This window comes from Sebastes umbrosus, chromosome 17 (genome assembly GCF_015220745.1).
Source record: "Sebastes umbrosus isolate fSebUmb1 chromosome 17, fSebUmb1.pri, whole genome shotgun sequence".
In the NCBI taxonomy this organism is placed as follows: Eukaryota; Metazoa; Chordata; class Actinopteri; order Perciformes; family Sebastidae; genus Sebastes; species Sebastes umbrosus.
Window position 1 is genome coordinate 19,583,657 of NC_051285.1, and position 24,888 is coordinate 19,608,544.

The window sequence follows — 24,888 nt, forward strand, 5'->3', positions numbered from 1 at the left end:
ATGTAGTCAAAATGTGTGTTCCTTTTACAGTGCATTCAAGTCAAAGAACTGCAAATGTGAAATCTGGCATGCTATATTCTGCAGGGATCCAATATTTTAATACAATTTCATTTCCATTTTGATCTTATACTTTATGTCCCATATACATCTTGTTGTGATGATCAATAATTAAGCCTATGTAATGTTGATAAGAGTTACGCAAGAGGGACATTATCCTCACATCAAGGGCACGTGATAAAATATGCAAATCAGAGGTGATTATTAAAAAAGGTGATTATGATTATGATGACTTGTAGTTTAGTATTCAAATGAATGCAGGTAGGAAGAGCAGACCCCGGCTTTGTCAGTGCCTCAGCAAGATCCCTGGGATATCATAGTAGATTATTTCTGTCTTTAAACATCAGTAGTGAAACAAATATAGGCATAGACATATATTATGCCAAGTATTAGGAAAGCCATTGGGACTATAGCATCCATATCTCACTTTATAAAAAATATATATATATATTTTAACTCTCTTCCCTTCATTGCCAGCTCCCATCATAGGCAGATTTATCCAGTTAAACCAACAGACAATCATACCATTTTAATTTATTTGGTCAGTTTAGTATGTCAATAAGGGAGCAAGTGTTTCCAATGCATTGTTCAACATTTTCTCTTTGTTGGTTTGTTGTTATAGATGAAGACATTTGAAACTCTTCGGGTTGGTAGGTGATCTTGTGTAACTGGAGGTTTTCTTCTGTTTACTTCCTCTATACACAGTTCATAACGGCCCTGTAAACTTTGTTTTGTTCCGCTGATAGTGGTGTGTTTGTTTGTAGAACAACGGCTGACGGTTAACGTTACACTACAAACAAACCACAGACAGCTCCAATGTCAATTCAAGGTGGATTTATTTGCTTACAAGCACTTTGGGACACATGTTCACCTGGGAGATACAAGCCTCTTAGACTATACAATATACATAGACTATAGACTATAAATATATATTTACAGATTCAAATTTGCACACTCACCTGGGAGATACAAGCCCAGTTTGACTTGTTACCCCAGTGATGAGCTTTGATTGCTCCATCATTACCTTGAATACTGTAGTATTAAATATATAATGAAAAATAACTGCATACAAATTTGAAAATAACACAAATATGTACACCTAACTACTATCAAATAAAGATAAAATTAGTGACAAAATTAATTGTAACAATAGTAACAATTGATTAAAGTTGAAATTGTGTATCTAATGTAACATGTAAGAGGCATATGTTACATTTGCATGTCTGTCCATCCTAGAAGAGGGATCCCTCCTCCCTCCATGAGATTTCTTCCATTTTTTCCCCGTTAAAAGTTTTTTTGGGGGGGAGTTTTTCTACATCCAATGAGAGAGTCGTACAATAAAGGACAGAGGGTGTTGTATTCTATACAGATTATAAAGCCCCCTGAGGCAAATGTGTGATATTGGGCTGTACAAATATAATTGACTTGACTTGATCGCTATTATATGTTAAAATGGTTGATGTCACTGTAATTTGTGTTTCAGAAAAATCTGTTGAACAATTTCAAAGTTAATTGATTTGACAAGTTGTTACTGATCAGTAAACATTAGTATATTCATTTGTTTGTCTGTCTTTGGGTGAAGCGAAGTGAATGAAGTGTCACCTTGTATGTTGCCACAGGGCCTCAACCTTCTGGACAGCAGCTGTCCGGTGAGTTGGAGGTCAATCAAATGAGAACTTCAGTGGGTCCTGTAAACATTACAGCAAGAAACCAAATTTAAAAAAGTGTCTGACATAATAAACCAAGTTAGACTTCCACTTTCACACCTACATACTGCTACCCATAACTGTGATTTGATTTAGTTCACATAGATAATCATGCCAGTTGGCTTGATGTTGAAAGGTTGCCAGAAAAACCTGCAGAATATAAGAGTGTACATGTGCACATTGCAGTGACGTCTCTTCCCGGAACAAAAATTCCAACACCAACAAGGTGTTGGTTTCCTTATTGTCTAGTGAGGGTGTGTCAAAAATTAAGCATTCGTGTCTAATATTATGCAAATTTTAGGCGTATAGAATTGTTAGTCTATATAAGTATTACACATATATTATTAGTGGTAGAAGATACAGGGATAACGCAAGGATATACTAACTAACTGCGTCAAGTCAAGTCAATTACAAGCTTCTACTGGAAAAAGATAATAATAAAAAAGATAAAGTAAATTTGTGAATTGGAGCACTAACAGGAAATATAAAGACAACAACAGAAAATAATTCCAAATTTTTGAAATTTGAGAATGTCATTTCAATATCAGTATTGGCCACTAATCAGTCTCCCCAACTAATGAGATTATCATAAAGGTTGCTTAGTAGGTGAGCTATAGGCGGTGGGCTGGGTGCGCCCTCTTGTGGTCATACCAGAACACAACACGCTTCATTCACATGCTGCTTCTTTGGTTTAGCCTTTAGCCTTCTGTTTGTCCGACTGACCAAACAAAGGTGGTTTATAATTCAACCCTTCTATTGGTGTTAAATCCTCCAGTGCGTTGCTCTGCCACAGGGCTTCACCTTTTTAATCCTAATGTGTTTTTTTCCTCCACCAGTAGAGGGCAGCATAGCAATATGGCTGACATGCCAAACAGTGTCAAGTTAATGTATGAAGAAGAAGAGGAGCCCAGGGTGGCTAGCTGTAGTGGTCCAGATATGGCAGAGAACTGACAGGAATGCAAACTTGGCCGCAGTAGTTAGTGAGTTAGCAAAAAGTGCCTGAAAGCTTAAAGAAGGGATTTTAAGGCACGAAACCTCTTCAGGTGGCCTGTGTAGAGGACTGGCAAACCGGTCAAACGTCCCGGACCCTGGAGCTCTGATATCTGACAACCACTGCTTAGCTAGCATTAGCTGGCTAGCTGGGGAGCTCCTGAAGAGTAACGTCAGGGCTTGTTTCATCCAGTCATGTCTGCGGCCGGAGACTTCGGAAACCCTTTAAGGAAATTCAAATTGGTCTTTCTCGGGGAACAGAGTGGTAAGTGTCACGCTAACATAATCTAATGTAAATGATGCTCTTTGGGAGATTGAAGTTAGCTAACATCAGAGTTAGATAGCGTTGGTAGGCTGGTTAGCCAGTTAGCTTAGCTAACAGGAGCTGCGTGACGTTCCACTTGGCACAGGGAGAGCATTGCGACACACTAACTAGTTATTACTAAATGTTTGTGCACGCAGGCTTCTTGGATATGCAATCTATTTTCTTCCTGATAGGCTAAGTCATGTCTGTGGAAATGGACTTGTTTGCTTGTTGGCTAACTTCCGTGGCAAGCTGTGATAACATACTAACTCCATGTTATTAACGGAGGCAGTGGGAGCTAGTAGAAAGTTACAAGTGTCAATTAAGCTATATAATAGAGTGGTTGTAAATATAATTGAAATGACTGTCTATATTATAATCTCAGGGGGACGGGGGAGTTGTCCAGTATAGATCCCTACTTATCAATCATGTATCTGTTTTCAAAGGTGAAGGTGTTGGGTTGTTCATTATATAGTCCCAACACTGTACTTCCACGGCTTTCCGCTGTTTCCACAGCTGTGTGTTTAGCATGCAAACACAAAGCACATAGTGTAAAGATGAATTTGGGCTTCATGGAGAATTGGGATGCACTAATCCCACGTTTTCTCTCCCGATACTGATTCTGATATCTCAACTTGGGGTGTCTGCTGATACAAAGCACTAATATGATACCAATACTTTCTTTATCCCTCATTTAAAATGTGTGTACCTCACTGTACCTCATTGGGATCATTTTTGTGTATGACAACACGAGGCCAGGCATTGTTGTGGTGCTAAAAACAGTTGGTGACCCGCTGTGAAACAATGAATAAAACTTGTAGTGGAATTTTATCACCTTATTTAAGAAACTCTTTCATATGGATCCATCACTTCTGGTCTCACAATACCTGATTTGCCTAATGTCAGTATCAACACTGATACTGATCCAGCTGATCTGATTTGTGTAGAAAAATATGAGAATTTTTTCTTGCCAGGGATTATTTTTCTAAAGGTATTGTGTCCTGTAATATGACTCTCCACTCCCATCAAGATAAGACAGACGTTGAGTTTGTCAGACAGTGTATCATCAGCTGTGGCTCCTTGTAAACAGCAGTGTTGGCTTTGGCCATGTCATCATCAGTTGATGCACAGTGTAACTGAGAACGTAACTCGAGCTCAGCAAAGTAGTCCGAGGCTGGGGAGCCCTGTGTGTGCGGGTGCTCAAAGCAACACCATAGGTGTCTCTCTCTGTAATAATGTGCTAAAAGTGATGTTTTACTAGTAGGCTAAGGTTAAAAGAAATGTTATGAACCATTTTCTACCGTGTTTAGAGAATGTGGAAGAGTGACGTTAGATGTGGAGCACCGAAAATCATCATAGTTGGTCAGTTCAGGGCTGGGCACAGCAAGGAAAAACAGCTTAGAAGGGTAATAAACGGGGAGCCTGGTTCCCAACCCTACTTGTGTCTCAACATTCCTCAACCCTCCAACTTCTCCTACAAATGACTGTGTGTGCACCACACCCTTTAATGGATAAGAAACCTCAAAGGGCAACAAGAGTTGCATGATGTGCATTATAAAGGTGGCTCACAGACTGTACTGTTGCTTCTTATTTTCATCTTTGTATATCTTGTAGTAGATGATAATCCATCCTTTTATGTTATTTGCTAACATTTCATATCGTCAGCAAAGTTGTACATCAGGCTGACTTACACAAGTGTGTACATGATGCACCGTGTCGGAGATTTTTAATGTTACTGGACATGAGGAGAGAGGGTCACACTGGCTACATGGTATAGAATAAATGTACACACATTTTATTATGACAAGACAGGCATTCTCTCCTCAAAATCATTCAGTTATCGGTCAGGGGTTGAGTAGGCTGCAATATTGTTTATTTTTGTTTAGAGCTGAAACAGCTAGTTGATTAACTGATTAGTCAATCAACAGAAAATTAATCGACAACAATTTTGATCATTTGTATGATTGTTCAAGTTGTATATCAAGCAAAAATGCCAAACAGCCACCGGCTCCAGCCTTCCAAATGTGAGAATGCTGCTTTTCTGTGTTTTGTATCGTTATAAACTGTATATTTTTGAATGTTTGTCAGATAAATAAAGAAAATTGAAGATGTCACCACAATCAATCAGGAAAAAAATAGAAGAGAATCAATGGATGAATCAATCAGTCAGTTATCCACAGCCCTATACTTGTGATATCCACACATTCTTTTGGTTATTTTGAATGAGAACTGATTAAGCAATAAAACTGAAGTGAGAGTGTGATCATTGCACTTACAGTACCTTATTGTTTCTGTTTGTTTTTTAGTGGGAAAGACATCGCTGATCACCAGGTTCATGTATGACAGCTTCGACAACACTTACCAAGTGAGACGAACACCTCCACCTGATTTAATCACCATTGATAATGTTCAAATTATATGTTCATATAAAATCAAATGTTAATGGATTGAAGAGGGTTACGCATATTTAACTACTTGTCACCCATTTTCAGGCCACAATAGGAATAGACTTCCTGTCGAAAACCATGTACCTTGAAGACCGAACAGTAAGTTGTTGTTTTTTTGTGTTTAATCAGTCCTTGATTGTTGGTTGTTCTCATCTTTGTCCAGATTGGACAAAGACGAGAACAACACTCAGATAGTGATTGCTGACATAATTTTGTGTTCTTTTTTTCTTCAATAATTCAGTTATGTTTTCTTTAACAAGCGCACGCAGCATTTGTACTGCCTTCCAAGTGTGACCGGGATGCCGTACCCCCTGGACCGTCCTCCCTTTCTTTCTTTCTTTCTTTGTTTCTCACCTCAACACAAGTCTTCTTCCTCTCCTTCCTCCCCTCCATCTATTGTCTTCATTCCTGTTTTGAAATTAAACACCTTACTTGATCAAGAGAGGAGGGTTGATGACAAGTGAAGGGTGATTATTTATTTATTCCCCCCCTCCAGGCCCAGGCAGCTCGCTCTCTCTGGTGGTCATTCTCTACCTGCATGCACTACGCTCTCTCTGAACTCTATCTTTTCCCATTCGTCTGACTTTATTCAGTTTTTGTTTTTCAATTTGCTTTTTGTCACCATAACTTACCTCATTTTTTTCTTGTTTTATTTTCATCCCTTTTTGGTTTGTTTTTCTTTTCTTTTGTTTCTCCTCCCATCCCCTTCCTGCCCCACAGATCAGGTTGCAGTTGTGGGACACGGCGGGGCAAGAGCGGTTTCGTAGCCTCATCCCGAGTTACATCAGAGACTCTGCTGCTGCTGTCGTAGTGTACGACATCACAAGTAGGTGGATTACCTGTGCACTCTGATGTTGATGCCACGTTTGCCTCGTCCTCTTGTTCTGTGTACTGTGTTCTTGTTCAGAAACAATCTGTTCAGATCCACTTAAATTCTAACTACTGTTGATAAATGATTGTTGCATAATGTGATGCAAGCACACATTTCTTTTAAATTTAAAAATTCTAATTGTATACACCAGACTTGGTCAAGATGTGTACGACTTGTAATTCTACTTCCTTCCTGTCACAAACTCGCCCGTTTTCCCAGCTGAGGCTTCTCATCTCTTGAATACTGATGCTCCTGCTTCCTGTTTCTCCTTTATCTCTCTTTCAGACGTCAACTCCTTCCAGCAAACCACAAAATGGATTGACGATGTGAGAACGGAGAGAGGAAGTGATGTCATTATCATGTTGGTGGGAAACAAGACAGACCTCGCAGACAAAAGGTAATCCGTTCTTCCTTCCTCTCGTGTCTGTGTTAGTGGGTCTTCTCCATTAAGAGCATACTAATGAAGTCATTGATTGTTGCTGCTGGCCTGTCAATACTGAGCTCCTCAGCCCTTTCTGAGGCAGAGCAAGTTATTAAGTTCTGCCCTTTGTGGATGTCAAAGCTCTCATCTCTCTGTTTCAACCCACATTGTTTGAAGATATTGATTATTTAATCTTTAACAGATCAAGCTCATAAATAAACTGATAGTTGTCAGCTGTGATGTTTGATAATATTTGATCTGAAACTGTGTGATCCACTTTATCCACCTGTTTAATGAAGTAAGTTGTGCAATGTGTTCTTGCTGTGCATCTTTTAACCCCCTTATCTACCGCAGGCAAGTATCTATTGAAGAGGGTGAACGGAAAGCCAAAGAACTAAATGTAATGTTTATTGAGACTAGTGCGAAAGCGGGCTACAACGTAAAGCAGGTAAGAGTGTGTGTGTGAGTCGTGCTCTGTAGTCCTGCTGCGGATGCTGCCACCTGGGCTCCACCTCCAAAGGTCGTCTGCCAAAATCAGAGGTTGGATTTGGATTTTAATCAAAGATCTTAAGTGTCATCCCGGAGTCATTTAGACCTTCTGAAATAGGCATTTTTTTTTAAAGCTTACCAGCTGAATCATCGTTCATTTTCTGTACAGCTAACATGTTGAACAGATTCTACTGGATGACGTTTGGTCTAGAGCACAGGTGGCAGCAGCACCGGGAAGGGGCACGGCTTGTTAATCCACTTCAACATAATCACAGTCTGTATTTTCTTTCCCCTTGTCTTTTTGTTGATGTCTGTTGGCGATACGTTCGTGTCCCTCGTGGATGTTTTTGTGTTGTGTGCGTGGCGACTCTTGGCTCATCACAGACAGATAACCACAGAGGAGGGAGAACAGAGAGCGAAAGAGATGAATGTTCTGTTTATTGAAACAAGTGCAAAGACAGGCTACAATGTCAAACAGGTAGAGCGTGTGCACCTTTGTGTGTGTGTCTTCATAGCGCTCATGCTCTCTTCTGATTGCCTTCTATTTCACACATGCATGTGTGCATAAAGGTGTGCTTTAAACATCAGCTTCCTCTGGTTAAAAAGGAGGTGTGTGTGGAGTTGTTTTTCAAGCTCTCTCCCACCTACTAGAAGTAATGATTTGTATTGGCCAACCTAAAGGTGGGTCAGGGTTTGCGAACCAACGCTCCCCACTACACTGATAAGCACATTAGCAGTATTTTTGTTGCATGTGTATAAAGTTTAGTTCTATGTGATGCTTTTTAGTGTGGGGGGGGGCATGTTGAGCATCATCATACAGTCAACTCTGTCCCTTAAACATTCATTTGAATCCATCAATCACTTAAATCCCCCAAGCTCTATCAATGGAAGATCTCAGTGAAGCACAGTTAAACCCTCCTATCAAGCCACTTCTGCTGTGCAGAAATATGGCGTCACACTAGCTCAAAACACATGCTGCTAAATTGAAATCAATTTGGAAAAGCTCTGGTGGCTGTCTTCCTCTGTGCGAGCTTCAAGCGAACCCTGTGCTAAATCATGTAATGGGAATATACGCAGCACGCTGTCTTGATTTCATCTTGCTCATGCTTTGAGTATATTTCCTTGTCTGACATAATACATCTGGCTCTCTTTTCCCCTCCAGCTTTTCCGTCGCGTGGCAGCCGCCCCTCCCAGGGCATAGGACACCACACAGGACAAGAGTAGAGAGGACAGTATCCTTTGTGTACATGTCAGTGTCTGTGTCGAACATGACGGAAGAGATGCCAGGAGGTCTCTTCTCTCCCTTATGTCGGTTCATATGGATAGTCCCTGCCAGAGGGAAAATCTAGTGCTGCAGTGGGACAACTAGCCGCGTCCTCTTTGATCTATTTTACCAGTGAGGGCATATACTGTGCTCTATCTCACTGACTACTAGGCTGCAGTCAGCTTGGATTCACATTAATCTACTTTATGACCTCAGTTTTGACAAGTATGATAGTAAGTATGTCCTCAGAACTTGTTAATGATGTATATGCACAAGGAAGATTTTCTGTGGTACTTTAACAGTTTGAGATTCATCATTTTTAAAGCTTTTACCAATAACTTCCAGTGGGGTCACATGAAAGGAACTTAAAACATTAGATTTGTTTTGAACTGAAACGTGCAGTGTGTGGGATTTGTCATATAATTGTGAGCCCACACAATGGCTGTTTGGTTTGTATGCAAATTGGATTCAAATTATTATTTAGCTCTGTACCCTGTCATGTTCTGCAGTAGAAAACCCTTTTCGGTAACACTTTCTATGACGCCCCATTACTACAATGCATTATAATCATACTTATAATGCATTATTACTGCCTTAGAGCACTGTACAATTATTGTTATAAAGACTCGTAAATATTCCTAATGCATTATATAGCATATTATAATGACTACCATGGTCAAGTGTCATAATACTTCATAATTGATGGTCACTCGCTGTCATGTTTTTTTGCAAGGATCCTAGTGTATTATAATTCCCATAGTCTGTAATACATTATAATTTTGTGTTCTTGCATAGATTTAGTGATATTTTTTTCTACTTTATTTTAAAGCAAATATTAACACTTAAAGTAATTTATTATGAAACTTGACCTTTATAAGCAGTAATAAAATGCTTTATAATGTGTTATTATTGTCATAAAGCATTAGAATATTTTGAGCTGGCTATGTAACAATAGTTATACAGTGTTATAAGCAGATTATAACTCATAAGTATGTTATATAATGAATAATAACACATTTTGTTTATAGAGCCGCTTCTCATAGTACTCAACGACACTTTACACAGGTTAAAATGATCATCTAAATAACACACTAAAGATATAGAAACACAGAACATAATCACACATTAAGAGCAGTTCTGAAAATGTACGTTTTGGGATTTGAATGTGGACAGGTGGGTACAGTTTCGAATGTGTTTGGGGCACACCAGAGGATGGGGGCAGTTGTTTTAGAAGATGCTCTGTCGCCCCAGGTTCGGTGCTTGGTCCTGAGTGGTGTGGACAGAAATAGGCATAGACATGGGCCTAATTTTCTTCATGCGTACAAAACTTTTTATAGGTTATCTCCAATAACCTCTTGCCGGGGAAAGCAGTTGTGGATTTAGTTTTGTTCTAACGACCTCTCATGTAGCATTTTTTCCCGTTCTAATGTTCCTTACACTCCTAACCCCTTCAGTGATCTGACATTAAGCTGGAGAAGCCACCAGAGTTACCTGTCAGCGATGGAGGCTGTTCCTGCTAATGCCGGCTCATGACGTTGCTAAATATTTTCTCTTACTGGCTTTTTCTCAAAACCCTAGTTGGTCTTTTTTTCTGTATCTCTACCCTTCATTTGCACCCGCTCTGTTACCCAGCCTGAAAGAGAACACTACCAGCCGTTTGTCCTTTAGCATTGTGAAGTGCTCTCTCACCGGACGCACTGAAAGTCATAAATCACCTTTTATTGAATATTTGCACTGTAACACACATACGTTTGAAACAGCTGTTGTCTGTCACTTCAAACAGAAAAAGATGGTTGCAGAAGAGTTATGAGTCACATGGCTGTCATGCGTTGTCTCTAAAGATGACTTTTTGAACTAAACTCAAAGAAAGAGAACCTGTGTTTAAGACATCAAATCAAAGTTTTGTGTTCAAGAGTGAGAATATTCTTCAAAAAAAAGTTAAATATGCTTTAAGCTTAATACGCACAATGTTGGATGTTGTGTGCATTTGTCAGTTAACATAATTGGGTGCTGTTGCAATTGATTGGCAAGGATTCATTCATGAATTGTGTTGTGTTTCTTTTAACTGTTTGGAAAAATTTGTGGTAAAGGTTGCAAAGTAAATCAGTAGGGAATACTCAGTGCTGACTCGTATACTGTACACACACGATGCAGCTGTGTGGCAGCCATGAGCTTCTTTTAAACTGATGTGTGTGCTTTGTGGTGCCTCCCATCAGCAGAGTACCAGTTCTCCCAACATGTACCAGCATGATATGACAAGTCAACGCACGGTCACACACACCACGGCATGGTCTCAAACCAGCACAAACACCTACTACAAGAGCAACACTATCATTACACCATCCACATCACCGTCCTTCCTCTCTTCCCACACGTGTCCCCTTGAGATGGGTTATTTTTACCTTGCTTCCATTTTCTATTACCTTTTTATTTGAATAGATTAATTATTTTTTCTAAAGACTACAACTATCATAGATTTAAAACTATTTCTTTGAAGATAGTGTTGAGAAGGATTTTCTCATATATTAAGAGTCATAATCATAAAACCTACTGTAAACATTAGATGTGGAGATATATGCTTTTTGGAGTTTAAGTGTAGAGGGCTTCCTTGGCTTTGGGTTTTATATTGTAGTTAAGTTTGGTATGTTTTATGAACACTTTTTCTTTTGCTTGTTATTTTTTTGACATTGATCTTTTTGTTAGTGATTATTCTACTCTGTGTATTTAATCCACAATGACTTGTAATATTTATTTCTATTGGATTCATGTTTCTTTTTTTTTTATGGCTGTTAATATCTTCACCTTTCGGTGTGAGTCCTGAATTGCTAATAAAATATGCATCCATCTGGATCACCTTTAACAGAATCTGTAGAGACAGAGCCTCTGCTGTTCCCTCTACCACCTATAAATGGCAATTTGATCATACTGATAATAATACAGTGCAATTTTTGTGGAACTTATATGGAGAGTTCTGATTTGTATAGCATAGTAGCCCTTAACGTTTCTGTCTGGAATGGTTTTAAATGAAAGAATAAAAATACACTCATCACCGCTGCTGGAATTCATCAAGTCTTATTTACAGCTTTAAGATTTGGCTTCAATTATTTGCATTTTATGTATGCACCTATAGCAAGGCCAGATTGCACAGGCATTGCAACTGTCCAGGGCCCTGAAGCCCAGGTTCACTTTGCGTCAACTCGTTTTTGATAATTTTGAATATGAATTTGCAAGATTATGGTACAATATCAACTAAATTTGTTTCCTGCATACCTAATCTGTGGCCCTGTGTCAACATTGTAGTTAGGTTTTTGAATATTTTAGTTTTTATTAAGCTCAGATGGTGCATATTCCTAAATAAAATTGAATTGTGCTTAATAAATGAAACTTCAGCCAACATAATGCACAGAGGGCAGGAGGTATAGGTATGTGTGTGGACCGCAAAACAGGTTAATCCAGCGATTGACTCACTTCAAAAGAAAGGGCTCGCTTGGTATGCAGTGGGAAATCAATCAATTCAAACTTATTGAACAGCACCTTCATCTTAAAGGTTATTGCAATCTGGTAATTACTATTATACTGTGACTTTACAACTCTCAGCAATAAGACAACAATCATAACTTGATTGTATTTTTTCTAACATGAACACAGCAGGAAATATTTTGTCAGTTTTTCTTCTTTACCATTGAACAGTTTGCGTGTATATGTGTCCCAACCCGCGATTGGTTCAGCCATTATTGCAAGTCTCGCGAGAGCCACCCGAGCATCTGTTACCCTGGAAACCAAGCTTAAACAGCTGCGACTGAGTTTTGATTGTGACAAAGCAGCGTGGAGAACATATTGAGCCTTTCCTTTTTTGACGTGAATGTTAAACCTTTAATCCGATAATGGGTAGCGAGTACTACGAGAGGCTGGAAATAAACAGACACGCAACAGACGCAGATATCAAACAGGCGTAAGTTTTAGTTAAACTGCCAACCGCCAGCTAAAGTTAGCGTTAGCTAACTACTTCATAGACGTTTAAAAGTTGAAGCACTAGGCGTTTTGCTCCTGTTGTCACAGTTTTCCTCTTTTATCTAACTAGGTATCGACGTCTTGCATTGAAGATTCATCCGAGTAACAAAGAAACTGGAAGCACCGAGAGATTCACTGAGCTGGGTGAAGCCTACGATGTGTTGAGCGACCGTAAGTAACGCTAGCAATATTAACATATTACCATATTAACGCTACCATATTCCACCAGAGACGTTGGATCAACAGTGCAAACCGATTCAACGGTCAAAGATAAACACAAGTGAAATAAAATTTAAAAAGTTATAGAAATAATACACATAATTCAATAAAAGTGGGAATAATTATAAAGTCCTTAGGCTATTTTATTTCCAGCCTGTTTATCTGTGATGCCAATGGGAAAACGGATTGTTGCTCTTATGTCTCAAGACTCATTATTAAGCAATACTCAGTGGTGGAAGTAGTAACCTTTTTCTACTACCGCATTGTAAAAATATTTGGTACAAGTAAAAGTCCTGCATTCAACATTTACTTAAGTTAATGTACAAAAAACATAGCATAAAAATATACTTTAAAGATCCAAAAGTAAAGTACTCATGCAGAATGTCCTATTTCGAACGATATACATTATATCACTGGATTGTAATTCTTACTGCGTCATGTGTTCATCAGTGATGATGAAGCTGGGTTAAGGTGGAGCTAATTTCAACTAACCTATTTTATATACTGCTGGGTATCTTAATCTATAATAATACACCGTAGTTATTAGTTGATGACATTTAATAATCTAAATCTGTAAAGTAAATCAAATTGTCAAATGACCGTAGTGGAGTAAAAAGTACAATATTGGTTCCAAAATGTAGTGCAGGTAGAAATATTATATATATATATAGTATATATATATATATATATACATATATACATACATATGTATGTATATATGTATATATATATATATGTCCAGTGTATGTATATATGCATATATATGTATATATACATGTATATGTGTATATGTATATATATGTATATATATCGTGTCTGTATATCTATATGTGTATATGTATGTGTATATATACATATATATGTATATATGGTATGTACAGTATATATGTATATATGTGTATATATGTGTTATATATATATATATATATATACAGTATTATATATGGAGTATAATATATATATATATATATGGTGTATGTATGTATATATATGTGTATATGATGTATATACTATATATATCTATATATATATATATATATGCGTCTTTGAGATTACTACACAAAGCGCTATATAAATCTAATATATTAATTATTATTAGATTATATATATATATATATATATAGCATAAAATGGAAATATTCAAGTAAAGTGCCTCAAAGTTGTACTTAAGTACTTGAGTAAATGTACTCTGGCAGTACTAAATATTTAAGTAACATGTTTGTGATGCTGAAGATTGAGAGGTAAGAATAAGAAGAAAAGATAAAGAGGCAGGTGATAAACACTAGCTGACCAAAATGTGAATAATAAAAGCTAATATACTTTTACTATTAAAAGGCTATAGGACATACACATTTTATTTAAAAATCACCATCTGTCTGAATCTATGAAATGATCCACATTTTACCAAAATACCATTATTTTAGTTAGTATGTGTCTCTAACAACATCTATGTTCTTTGTGGCAGCTCGAAAAAAGGCAACCTATGACAAGTTTGGTGCGGAGGGTCTAAAAGGTGGCATCCCACCTGAGTTGGCAGCAATGGGGCTTGGTCATCTAAATATGACTACCATGGAAGCCAGACCAAACATTCAGAGAATTCTTTGGTTGGTGACAACCCATTTGCAGGTGAGGAAAAACAGACGATACGGTGAATGTGCTTATTGAAGTGTCATACTAATTACATTAACATTATTTAATTTTTTTGCTAGATCTTCTTTACAACTGATGCACCACTTCAGTTTGGTGGCCTGCGACTAGGAGCGGTGGTGAAGACACAAGATCCTCACATATGAGAGAGACCTTTCATTTGTCCCGGATGATCTCTTCTACGGATGCACGAAGAAGATTAAGATATCTCGCAGGGTAAGAGCTACTGTACTGTATGTGAGATAATATCTCATCACACAGCTTAGTTATACATGTTTCATCGTTTAACAGGTTATGAATGAGGATGGGTACACATCCAGCATCAAAGACAAGATCCTGACTATAGATGTGAAGCCTGGATGGAAAGAAGGCACGAGAATCATTTTCCCCAAAGAGGGAGATCAGGTAAAAGAACTATACAGCCATTTAGTGTTGAGATTTAAGACAACTGTCCATAGTGATCACTGATAACTCATCCATATGCCTGTAATACTGTAAAGGGTATTCGACCTGGTGTTGTTCTCCTTGTTCTTTTTCTCCTGACCAACTGCTGCCTCTGTGAGAACAGTCGGGAAAAGAGCTGAGGAACGTATGATTTGTAATGGTTCTCCACTAGGTTGTTTTGGTTGAGGATAGGACAAAGTAAGGCTTTGGTCAGAGTCTGCACACGGTTCCTTTATTTCTTTGCCTTGTGCAAAATGTCTTACAGGAATGTGTATTGTTTTTGCCCAGTTTTGGTTTGTGGCGCTGTCCCTTGGTGCTGATTTATCAAGCACTCTGTTAGAGCTGATTCCTCAGCTGAGAGTAGTGACATTTGTAGGCGTTTCTGTTGGAGATAGGTTAACAAGTGAGATGATATAATGACAAGACTGGAAACTTGCTCAAGCTGTTGACCACAGAGTGCAGGAGTAAATCATATTTGCGGGAAATTCTCTATTAAAAGTGCATTTAATAACTCAGTTATGAAGGGGATATATTTTTCCACTGGATCTGCTGCATTGTCACCAGTAGGTGGCCTCAGCTGACCTCGTTTCAAGGAGTTCACACAAGAAGAACACAGTAATGAGGGACATATTCTTGCTCTCTGTTACAGTACCTCTCTTGTTTTGCTTGATTTGATTTGGTTAAATTTTAGGATATAAAGTGTATGCACAAAGCTATTCTTTAACAAAACTATGCATATAGTAACAACTTATTACTAAGTCATGTTTTAGGGAAAGCTCCTGACTGCATGGTAATCATTTTACTTATTTGACCTTTAGGGACCTAACAGCATCCCTGCAGATATTGTGTTCATAGTGCGACAGAAGAGTCATTTCCCGTTTTGCCAGACAAGACAATGACCTGATCTACAAGGCCCCGATCACTCTGAGATGGTGAGTCATGTTAATGAATGATTTAATCATTACTCATACTTAAAGATTTGGTCTTGAGTAGAATAACACTGAACCTTTCCCATAGGCCTTGAATGGGTTCTCTGTGGATGTTGAGACACTAGATGGCAGGCTAATCAGTATCCCCATCAATGACATTGTGCAGTAAGTAAATACATTTTTTTGTCATAATATTAATTTGACACTCCTCAAAGCTGATTTAAGCATAAAGATCAAAACAGGGAGAGATGATCGTAAGAAATTCAAGCACTTTATATAAACGGTGACACTTAAACAGAGACATTCTTGAAGGATATGTTTTGGGTTTTGTGCATCATCTGCATTAGTTACATTTTCTGATTTGTCTCTGATTTGTTTTCACAACACATCAGCCCTTTCGTACAACAAAGTGGTGACTGGCGAGGGGATGCCGCTGTTTCAGGATCCTTCCCAGAGAGGAAACCTCATCATTACTTTTGACGTCCAGTTTCCAGAGAAGCTCTCCCCCGAGAGGAAGCATTTGATCAAGCAAGCCCTAGCTTTTAAATATTGATCACGTTGTTATACATGTGTTGCCATCCCTGTGACTAATGATTAATGAGTCATTTAGAGAGAGAGAGAGAAGAGAGAGAGAGAGAGAGAGATATCAACACACTTTATAACTTTGAGTTGATTATATACACTAGGAGGCAACAAACGTAAAGAAATTTGTAAACAACAGCCCTTCTGACTGACAATGACAGTGTAGTTACAAAGTTACAGTGTAGTTGTGCATTTGTGATTCGCCGTCCCATCATGGCTCGTTTCAGCTGCTCGTATGTCACGAACATCACCACGTTCCAGGAGCCCAGGCGTAAGAACGATGGCATGAACCTCAAGAGAAAAGAAACCAACATGATTGATTGCAATCCGTTCACTATTTTAAAGCTGTTTTGTGCATTAGTTTCCAACCATTTCCCCCATCCTCTATAAAGTTTGATTTATAGTCCTCATTAATCCTTTCAATATTTCTCCAACGCAAGTCAGTGCTTACCCCTTATAAAAGGCAAGTGGTCCCTCTTTGGTCATCATTTTAGCAGCACAATTGAGGACCGCTGTTGTACTGGCCGAGAGCAGCGTTCATATATCTTGTCTTGATCACGTCAACTGGAGAGGCAATCACTGTTGTGCACAGCCCGGCGCCAAAGGCTGATACAAAGTGGCACGGCAGATTATCTGTGGAGTAAACACTCAAAGTTACTGCTCCAAAGAGAAGAACACTGTGATGTGCTCTCATGCCTCTTTAATCATGCAGCCATTGTTTTAACCTGTCAGGGGAGTGGACTTAATGATGTGTGTCCTTGATGAAATCATACGTCACCAGTTCATGCAGTTAACAATTGCATTTCGTGCAATGTTTGGCCCTGTACCTGCGTGACAGAATATAAAAGATGTAGCATGAGAAATTAATGATTTAACACCTAAATTATTATCTTAAATCTTAAACTTCAAGCCCTTGTACCTTTCCACAAGCCACGAATGCCTTCTTCTTTAGCAATAGTCTTGTAAGCATCAATGGTGCCGCAGTAGCGTCTGGCTTGCCCAGGAGACCGGGCCTGTGCCTGGAAGCGGACCTTCACCACGTCTGTGGGCTGAGCAAGAGCCACCGCCATGGCACCAGTGGTACATCCTGCAAGCAGCCGGCTGCCCGATACCAACATCTGAACAGAGAGGAGGGAGGTGTCAGGGCCGGATTGGTGCAAGACTTACCCTTAAGATTAGAATACATTCATAGATACTCACGATCGGAGCCTTTAGTGTAGAACTGTTTCACAGAGTCGTAGAGACCGATGCGGGACAGAGGCGAAGCTCATCTGCCTCTGTAGCTCCTGCCTAACCAGTCCACTGTAAAGGCTCCTGGGCCCCCCTCTTACGTGCGCACCATGGTGGTGATGGTGCCAAACACACCCACGATACTTCACTGCAGACTCTTTCCCTGCAGCTGATGAAGCCTCTCCTTGAATCTGTGCAGGATACGAAAAGGATTGAGGGACTTTTACATTACAGTATATTTACATACTGTATGTGTACATGCAATATACATGCAGTAATTTGATGTGTTGATGGGAAGTTAAATTTGCAACAACAAAAAGCTTTGTAACCTGCCAGCCGCACTTTGGCTGTGTCCAGGGGAAAGGTGAGCAGATCAGCAATGCAGCCTGCAGCTCCTGCTCCTATAAACTTCACAGCTGCCGACGGAGGCACATCTGCAGGTCCAAATCCAACCATTTTTCCAGAATTATTATGATGAATTTAAGATTGAAGAGTGCCTTTTATTAATGTGGACAGGACAAGAAGCTCCTCGAATCTGGAAAAAGATAGACCCCCAAAAACCATCCAAATGTTATGTATTTGACATCTTAAAGTAGGAGGTTTTAGTAATGCTAAGTGAAAGACAGCTGTTCAGTACGCTTCTGTGCAGACAGGGAAATGTTGGGTTCAACAGTAGCTGATAAAAATGCAAACACATGCGTTACACATCATTTTTAAGTCTTAATTTTGGTTATTAATTCTTACCTTTAATGGAGATGTTAAGGAAAGAAACGTTAGAGATCAGGATCTCTAAAGGCATCCCTCTGGCTGAACTTGGTCCAGCTATACATTGGTTTCCTTGTCTTTCCATAGAACAGCTTTCAGAAGTGATGAGCTTTTAAAATCATACTCCAAATCCTGGAGGAAAAAAAAACAGAGACAAGGTCAAAACAATAGTAGGGAACAGTATTATCAATAGTATAAATATGCCCAAAAAAAATGTATATTTTACCGTTATTTGATTAGTGGAAGTTAAAATGCCTGCTGGTAAATATGCCTCTCCGAGTGACAATAGCCACATTAATCCGTGAATGGCAAGGATGCAGTAGTTATGAGGGAAAGAGACGCTTCTTAAATACTGCTGCTTGTCCTTGTTACATCATGCCACAGCTGTTTTGTTGGTGGGGCTCCACCCCCAGGGCCCAACCCCCACTCCATATACATGGGCTGCTTGCTGCTGGTCAGGAAGACTATAAACATGTCTGCGAGACAAACAACCTGGGTTGTTTTTGTCTGATATGTGCTGGAAACATGTTTTCTATTTATCTTCATAATCATCTGCTCTATTGTGTCCTGGAACCAACAACTCACATCAAAAATTAAAAAGCAGAGTTGTGATTTATTAGATCTATTGAGAGTTGAATATCTTGTGAAAATAAAATGTGCATTGCAAAATTGGATTGTCTAACTTGCTATAACAAATTGAGTATAAGTCAGTTATCTGTTTGAAGGTCTGTACATTGCACGTAGCAACAGAAAGCACAGAGCGAGATTAAACGCTGAGTCATGCTGATAATCCAAGAACACACAAAACATCATCCGCCAAATTAGATCCTTATGTTCAGACCCTTCAACGTCTCTCCACAGCTTGTTTTAAAACGTGACTCGTTGGTCTTGCAGCAAGTGATGATTGAGAGTGGTCAAAAACACCACAGGTATACAGTTTTTGTTTGCTTTCAATTAAGTATTTTTGAAAGTACATTCAGTATTGTATTGTATATTTAAGCAGTGGTGTGAACAGGGCTCTGTAAAGAAATGGAGAGTTGTATTATTAGTTAAACCTGCAGTAGGCAGAATGTTTTTGGCATCATTGGGCAGAAATACCATAATAACCTTTCAGCATATTGTAATTCAAGTGTTCTGAGAGAAAACTGGACTTCTGCACCTCCTCATGGTTCTGTTTTCAGGCTTTAAAAAATCTGGCCCGTGACGGGAGACTTTGGTCAATCACAGGTCATTTCAGAGAGAGATTGTTCCCATTGGCTGCTCATTCAACGGAGGCAGCTGTCAATCACTTGCGAACTCTGATCAAACGGTCAAACTAGGCAGCACTGAACAAATATGAATCTATATTCTGCTACTCTAATGCCTATTTCTCTCCTCAAATGTTTTCAGAAACATCTTGTAGTGCACTGTTTAGCTGTAAAATGAGAACATGTGCTCCGGCTGGTGGGCAGTGCTTGGTATTTCCTCAACTGATCTCAACATGGCTGCCGGGTCACAAATCTTCTCATTTTACAGCTAAACGGTAAACTACAAGATGTTTCTGAAAACATTTGAAGCGAGAAATAGGCATTGCCGTAACAGAATATTGATTCATATTTGATCAGCGCTGCCTAGTTTGACCATTTGATCAGAGCTTATGAGTGATTGACAGCTGCTTCCGCTGAATGAGCAGCCAATGGGAACAATCTCTCTCTGAAATGACCTGTGATTGGCCAAAGTCTCCCGTCACGGGCTAGATTTTATAATTAAGGATTATTAAGGATATAGTGAACATTTTATACAAATAACTATTTTAAAACATATTTGCTCCTTTCCTACCCACTGCAGCTTTAAAGGTAGTTGAAGTTGTAAAAAAAAGTGAAATATATGGATGTTATGAATGAATGTTCGGGTACATGTTGTCCTACTTACTACATTTATTCAGAGGCCCGATGCAAGAGGAGGATCTTGCCTTCTCTCTCAGTCATTAGTCAGAGCTTATCTTATTTCACAGCTCTGCTTTGATGGCACCACTTGCTGAAATGTTCAGACTTTTTGTCAGCCGACCTTTTTGATCTTTGTGAACGCCAACACAGACAAACACTTCTCCAATCTGACCAGCCACTGATGTTTCTCTTTGGACTGATAAATCAAGAAGAAAGTGTCCCGATAGGAGGTTAAGTCAGATCAGTACATACTGTAAGTCTTCTACAGATAAATACTAAACATAAAAACGAAGCTACATGGAAGGCAGGCTGTATAATAGTTACTTGGGTTATGTAGAAACATAGTTCTTTTTTTTTTTTTTTTTTAAAGTTCTTTTTTTGGGGGCATTTTCCATTTTTATGACAGGACAGTGGATAGAGTCTTGAAAGGGGGGAGAGAGAGAGTGGATGCAGAAAGGGCCACAGGCCGGATTCGAACCCAGGCTGCCGCGGTCAGGACCAAGCCTTAATACATGGACGCCCGCTCTACCAACTGAGCTAACCCAGGCGCCCATGTAGAAACATAGTTCTGAACATTCATTTATATTTACAAATACATGTTTTGAAGCCATGTTTTGTTATCTACTCTTACATTGAATGTAATATTTGATGATTACTTTTACTGGCTCATTGTGGACAAACTGGGATCCTTAATCATTATTGTGAAGTCAATCCTGTGTAATTGTCACATTTGCCTAAAGACTTTGAGATGATACTGATTTCTACCACAATGAAACTTAAATACTGAACAATGCTCCACTTTGTGTAAACACCAATCTAATTTGATGATCTTTTTCTCTGATCCAGTCACATTATTTAAACTGTTTTCCAGGGTTGGTTGGTGTAACACAACTAACAAAGGTGTAGTAAAAGTCAATAATAGACAAATGAAAAAAAATAGCAATTTATTTATTCATTTTGGCATTATTTGTCACAACATATTTATGACTTATTGACCAGCAATAAATCATGCTATTTACAATGAGCAGCACATTGATTTACTTATAAACCCCTGACCACATGCACAAACAGTGGTAAAGACTGTAAACCATAACACTGAAGGCAATCTAAAGCACATAGAAATGGTCACTGTTTAGGTCTGTGTGGCCAGACTCAGTCTGTCTATTGCCCTCATGGAAAACTTACCCTGAATAACAAATCAAATGAAAATTATTCATATTATTTCACAGTACATTCTTGTAAACACTGAAATCCATCTTCAAAGCTATGTACAATACAATACATAAAATACACATATACCTTCTGGAATTACGATTTCACATCTGTCATTTACACGTTTGTAATGGAGGCGCTCACCATTACAGTGTCTCTTTATACTTGCATTCTTAACTCATGGTATTACAACGATGTCCTCAGAGTCGGTGTTCAGCTAGGAAGTTGAAGAGCTTCCTGCCATGAGTCTTTATAACATCGCCACTGTATCGGGGTGAAGGTTAGGCCGTTGTGTCTGAAGAAACAGTCTGACAAGCTGAGGTCAAAACGGCGACTCCCAGCTCTGTTGTGCGTTGGTCATACTTCTTTTAATTTGTTCATACGTCACAAACATCACAATGTTCCACGACCCCAGTCGCAGGAACGAAGGCATGAACCTAAAAAGGAGGCAAAGGAAAGAAAAGTAAAGAAGTGTCCCAAACAGGTTATATTGTGGTTGTTTGGTTCACTGTTACATAAGCGTTGTGTTTACCCTTTATAGAAGGCTGAGGGTCCTTCGTTTCTCACCATGGTGACAGCACAGTTGATTGCGCTCCTGTACTTGCCTTCTGTCGAATTCATGAACCGTGTTTTGACTACATCCACGGGAGAAGCCACCACTGTTGCGCAGAAGCCTGCACCAAAGGCAGCGGTGAAGTGGCACGGCAGGTTGTCTGAAAGAGGAACAGGAGCCGAGTCACATCCTTCCACAATATTTGGTATTTAGATGTCTGAGAAATTGGAATAATATCTGCAGGTTCTGTAGTAATCTGTTTGCTTTTTCACCTCACCTGTCATTAGGTCATACTTCAGGATGAGTTCTTTGATTAAGTCATAGGTCACCAGCTCTGCACAGTTTACAATGGCATTACGGGTGATGTTGGGCATAGCACCTAAGAGGAAGGAGAGGACAGTTACTTCAAAACCGATGGAGGGATTTTTTCATAGTAAGACATAGATATGATGCATTTTTTTAAATATTTGAAGCAGTGGCAGACTCAAACTGTCTGAGGGGCAGGGATGAAAAATAAATAAAAGGGGCACTAGAACGCAGAAACCTTTCTAGCATGTAGGGCAACCTATATGTATCATGTTTTCTCCATTTAAGGGCAACATAGAGGGCACTTTATAATGTTTTCTCCACTGGAAGGACACCCTAGGGGGCACTTGATTATGTTTTCCCCACTTTTGAGGTGGCCTGTGTCCACCAGTGATTTGAAGTAACATGGCAAGCACCTTTCCAAAGGCCCCGTACTCCCTCATCTCGGGCAATCGTCCTGTAGGCTTCCAGGGTGCTGTTGTATCTCCTCCCTCCGTCAGCCAGTCGTACCTGGGCTTGGAAACGTACCTTCACCACATCCGTCGGTTGAGCCAAAGCCACAGCCATAGCTCCCGTGGTGCAGCCCGCCATGAGCCGAGTGACAATCCCAGCTCCTGTACAGCATGAGCATATTAGTCACAACGAAGCAGTGGGAGAGAAAACACCTGGACACAATGATACTGCAGGTTATGCGACTCACTCTCAGTTCCTCGAGTGTAAAACTGCTTCATGGTGTCGTAAAGGCCAATTCGGATTGAGGCGAAGCTCATCTGCCTCTGTAGTCCTGCCACCAGTCCATTGTAAAGGCTACTAGGCCCCTCTGTGCGCACCATAGTAGTGATGGTGCCAACCACCCCACGATACTTCACTGCACTGGCCCCTTCAACTTTCTGACCCTCTCCTTGAATCTGGATCAATAGGATGACATGCACGGATTGTTAGTAACAGGTTAACACACATAATTGGAACAAAGTTCAAATGTGTTGAGCCTCCTACTGCTTCTAACCTGTAATCTAACTTTGGCGGTATCCAGTGGAAAGGTGATGAGGTCAGCAATGCAGGCCGCCAAGCCTGCTCCAAAGACCTTAACTGCGGCAGAAGGCACCGCGTCTTTGGGTTTCACGCCAACCATTTTCTACGCCTAGGTTGATGACATAAATGGAAAAATCTGCTCTTAATGCTATTTGCCCAAATTAAGTCATTGCTCAGCTCAAGACAGACATTTCTCACATTTAATCACGTTTGTTCTGATTGAAACAGTAACTGTGGTAAAACCTGATTAATATTAATATGTGTGTTCATGCTAAACATTGTGCTTACCTGTAAGTGAGGGGAAAGAAAAGCTTCAAGTGTTCTCAAGATGTACGATAGTCTTTGGAAGTGGTTCTGTTGTGGAAATACCTCGGGCCATAAACTCTGTTTCGAGTCAGCCAGCATACCACCACTCACTGCAAATACAAGCATTTATCATTTAATTGTCACCCAAGGAGAATCTGTATTGTTGGTTTCCTTAATAGTTGTATGATTATAACAGAGTGATACATTATACCTAAATTCAAAGGTACAAACTTTTTAATAATTAAAGCATTTAAATATTAATTTTTCATTGGTTCCATCTATTATTTAAATATCAAGTGACATAGGTTGAGTCTGAACTCATGACATTTTTTTATTTTTTTTTTTATTTTTAAATCACTGTTATCTTCATTTAAAATAAAACTTTACCTAAATAGTTTCCCTGGAGATTTTTAATCCAGCACAGGGGAAAGAATACACAATCCTTTAGGCAGTTAGTCCCCTCCGTGTCCTCGTCTCAAGGTGTGTGCTTTCTGTTGAAGAAGAAAAACAAGAGGCTGCCGAATTTATAAGCACCTTTTGCACATGACTGCCTGGCAGCGTGACGAGACGCACACACCTGTTACGTACAGTATATCTCATGTTTACCAGTCTGTGAGACACAGCCGGATATTTGAGCACTTGTTGATCTTCTCCTAACTGTCATTATGGCAATCTGGTATGGACGCACACTCTATGAGCGCATATAAACATTGAGAATGTTTTTCATAACTAATTTCATAGAAAAAACTTGCTGACAATATCATGAATATTTTCAAGTTTTAAACCCGGATGCTTGGAGTTTACATAACATTTCACACTTTAACATGTGGGGGATGCCAGCTCATGTTACTACACTGACATCAAGGAACATACCTCATGTTTCCATTGGTTGATGTATGTGGCCAATCAGACAGAGAGGCTCGTCTGGATTCCCTAAATGTTTTCATGGGGCATTTGACTAGCTGGCAAGAGCTCTGGGGTGGATGACATTTGCCCTACATCCCTTTCTCAGTGTGAGTGCCCGCAACAAAATGCAAAAACTAGTTGAGGAGTTTTAGGAATTCCCTCCTTCCTCCTCCCTTCAAGCAATAAAGTCTCAAAATGTTCCAGGCAGAGGAACCGCCATGCTTCTTAGCCAATTCATACGTTGAACAGGGGTGGGTGGATGCACAGAGCAT

General features: G+C 39.4%; 2 protein-coding genes and 1 pseudogene across 3 annotated transcripts; 2 read left to right on the plus strand and 1 right to left on the minus strand.

Annotated features, from left to right (window-relative positions):
- The first annotated feature begins 2,644 nt into the window (after nt 1-2,644).
- LOC119475358 (ras-related protein Rab-6A) lies at nt 2,645-11,603 on the plus strand. Of its 2 annotated transcripts, none has more exons than XM_037747961.1 (8): nt 2,645-3,018; nt 5,364-5,422; nt 5,550-5,603; nt 6,225-6,330; nt 6,661-6,772; nt 7,151-7,244; nt 8,448-8,517; nt 10,004-11,603. In XM_037747961.1, the coding sequence occupies exons 1-7, from the start codon at nt 2,949-2,951 to the stop codon at nt 8,484-8,486; spliced, it is 534 nt and encodes a 177-aa protein (XP_037603889.1). In that variant the 5' UTR covers nt 2,645-2,948; the 3' UTR covers nt 8,487-8,517; nt 10,004-11,603. The 2 variants fall into 2 exon arrangements, with proteins under 2 accessions (XP_037603889.1, XP_037603890.1); XM_037747962.1 differs by lacking the exon at nt 7,151-7,244 and adding an exon at nt 7,670-7,763.
- Nucleotides 11,604-12,343: 740 nt separating this feature from the next.
- On the plus strand, nt 12,344-16,386 carry dnajb13 (DnaJ heat shock protein family (Hsp40) member B13). The gene is given in 11 exon segments (XM_037747964.1): nt 12,344-12,501; nt 12,631-12,731; nt 14,245-14,316; nt 14,319-14,406; nt 14,491-14,569; nt 14,571-14,642; nt 14,718-14,831; nt 15,689-15,742; nt 15,744-15,806; nt 15,888-15,984; nt 16,192-16,386. Coding segments are annotated over 11 exon segments (969 nt in total). The 5' UTR covers nt 12,344-12,433; the 3' UTR covers nt 16,353-16,386.
- On the minus strand, nt 16,054-24,229 carry LOC119476027 (annotated as a pseudogene).
- Nucleotides 24,230-24,888: the final 659 nt, after the last annotated feature.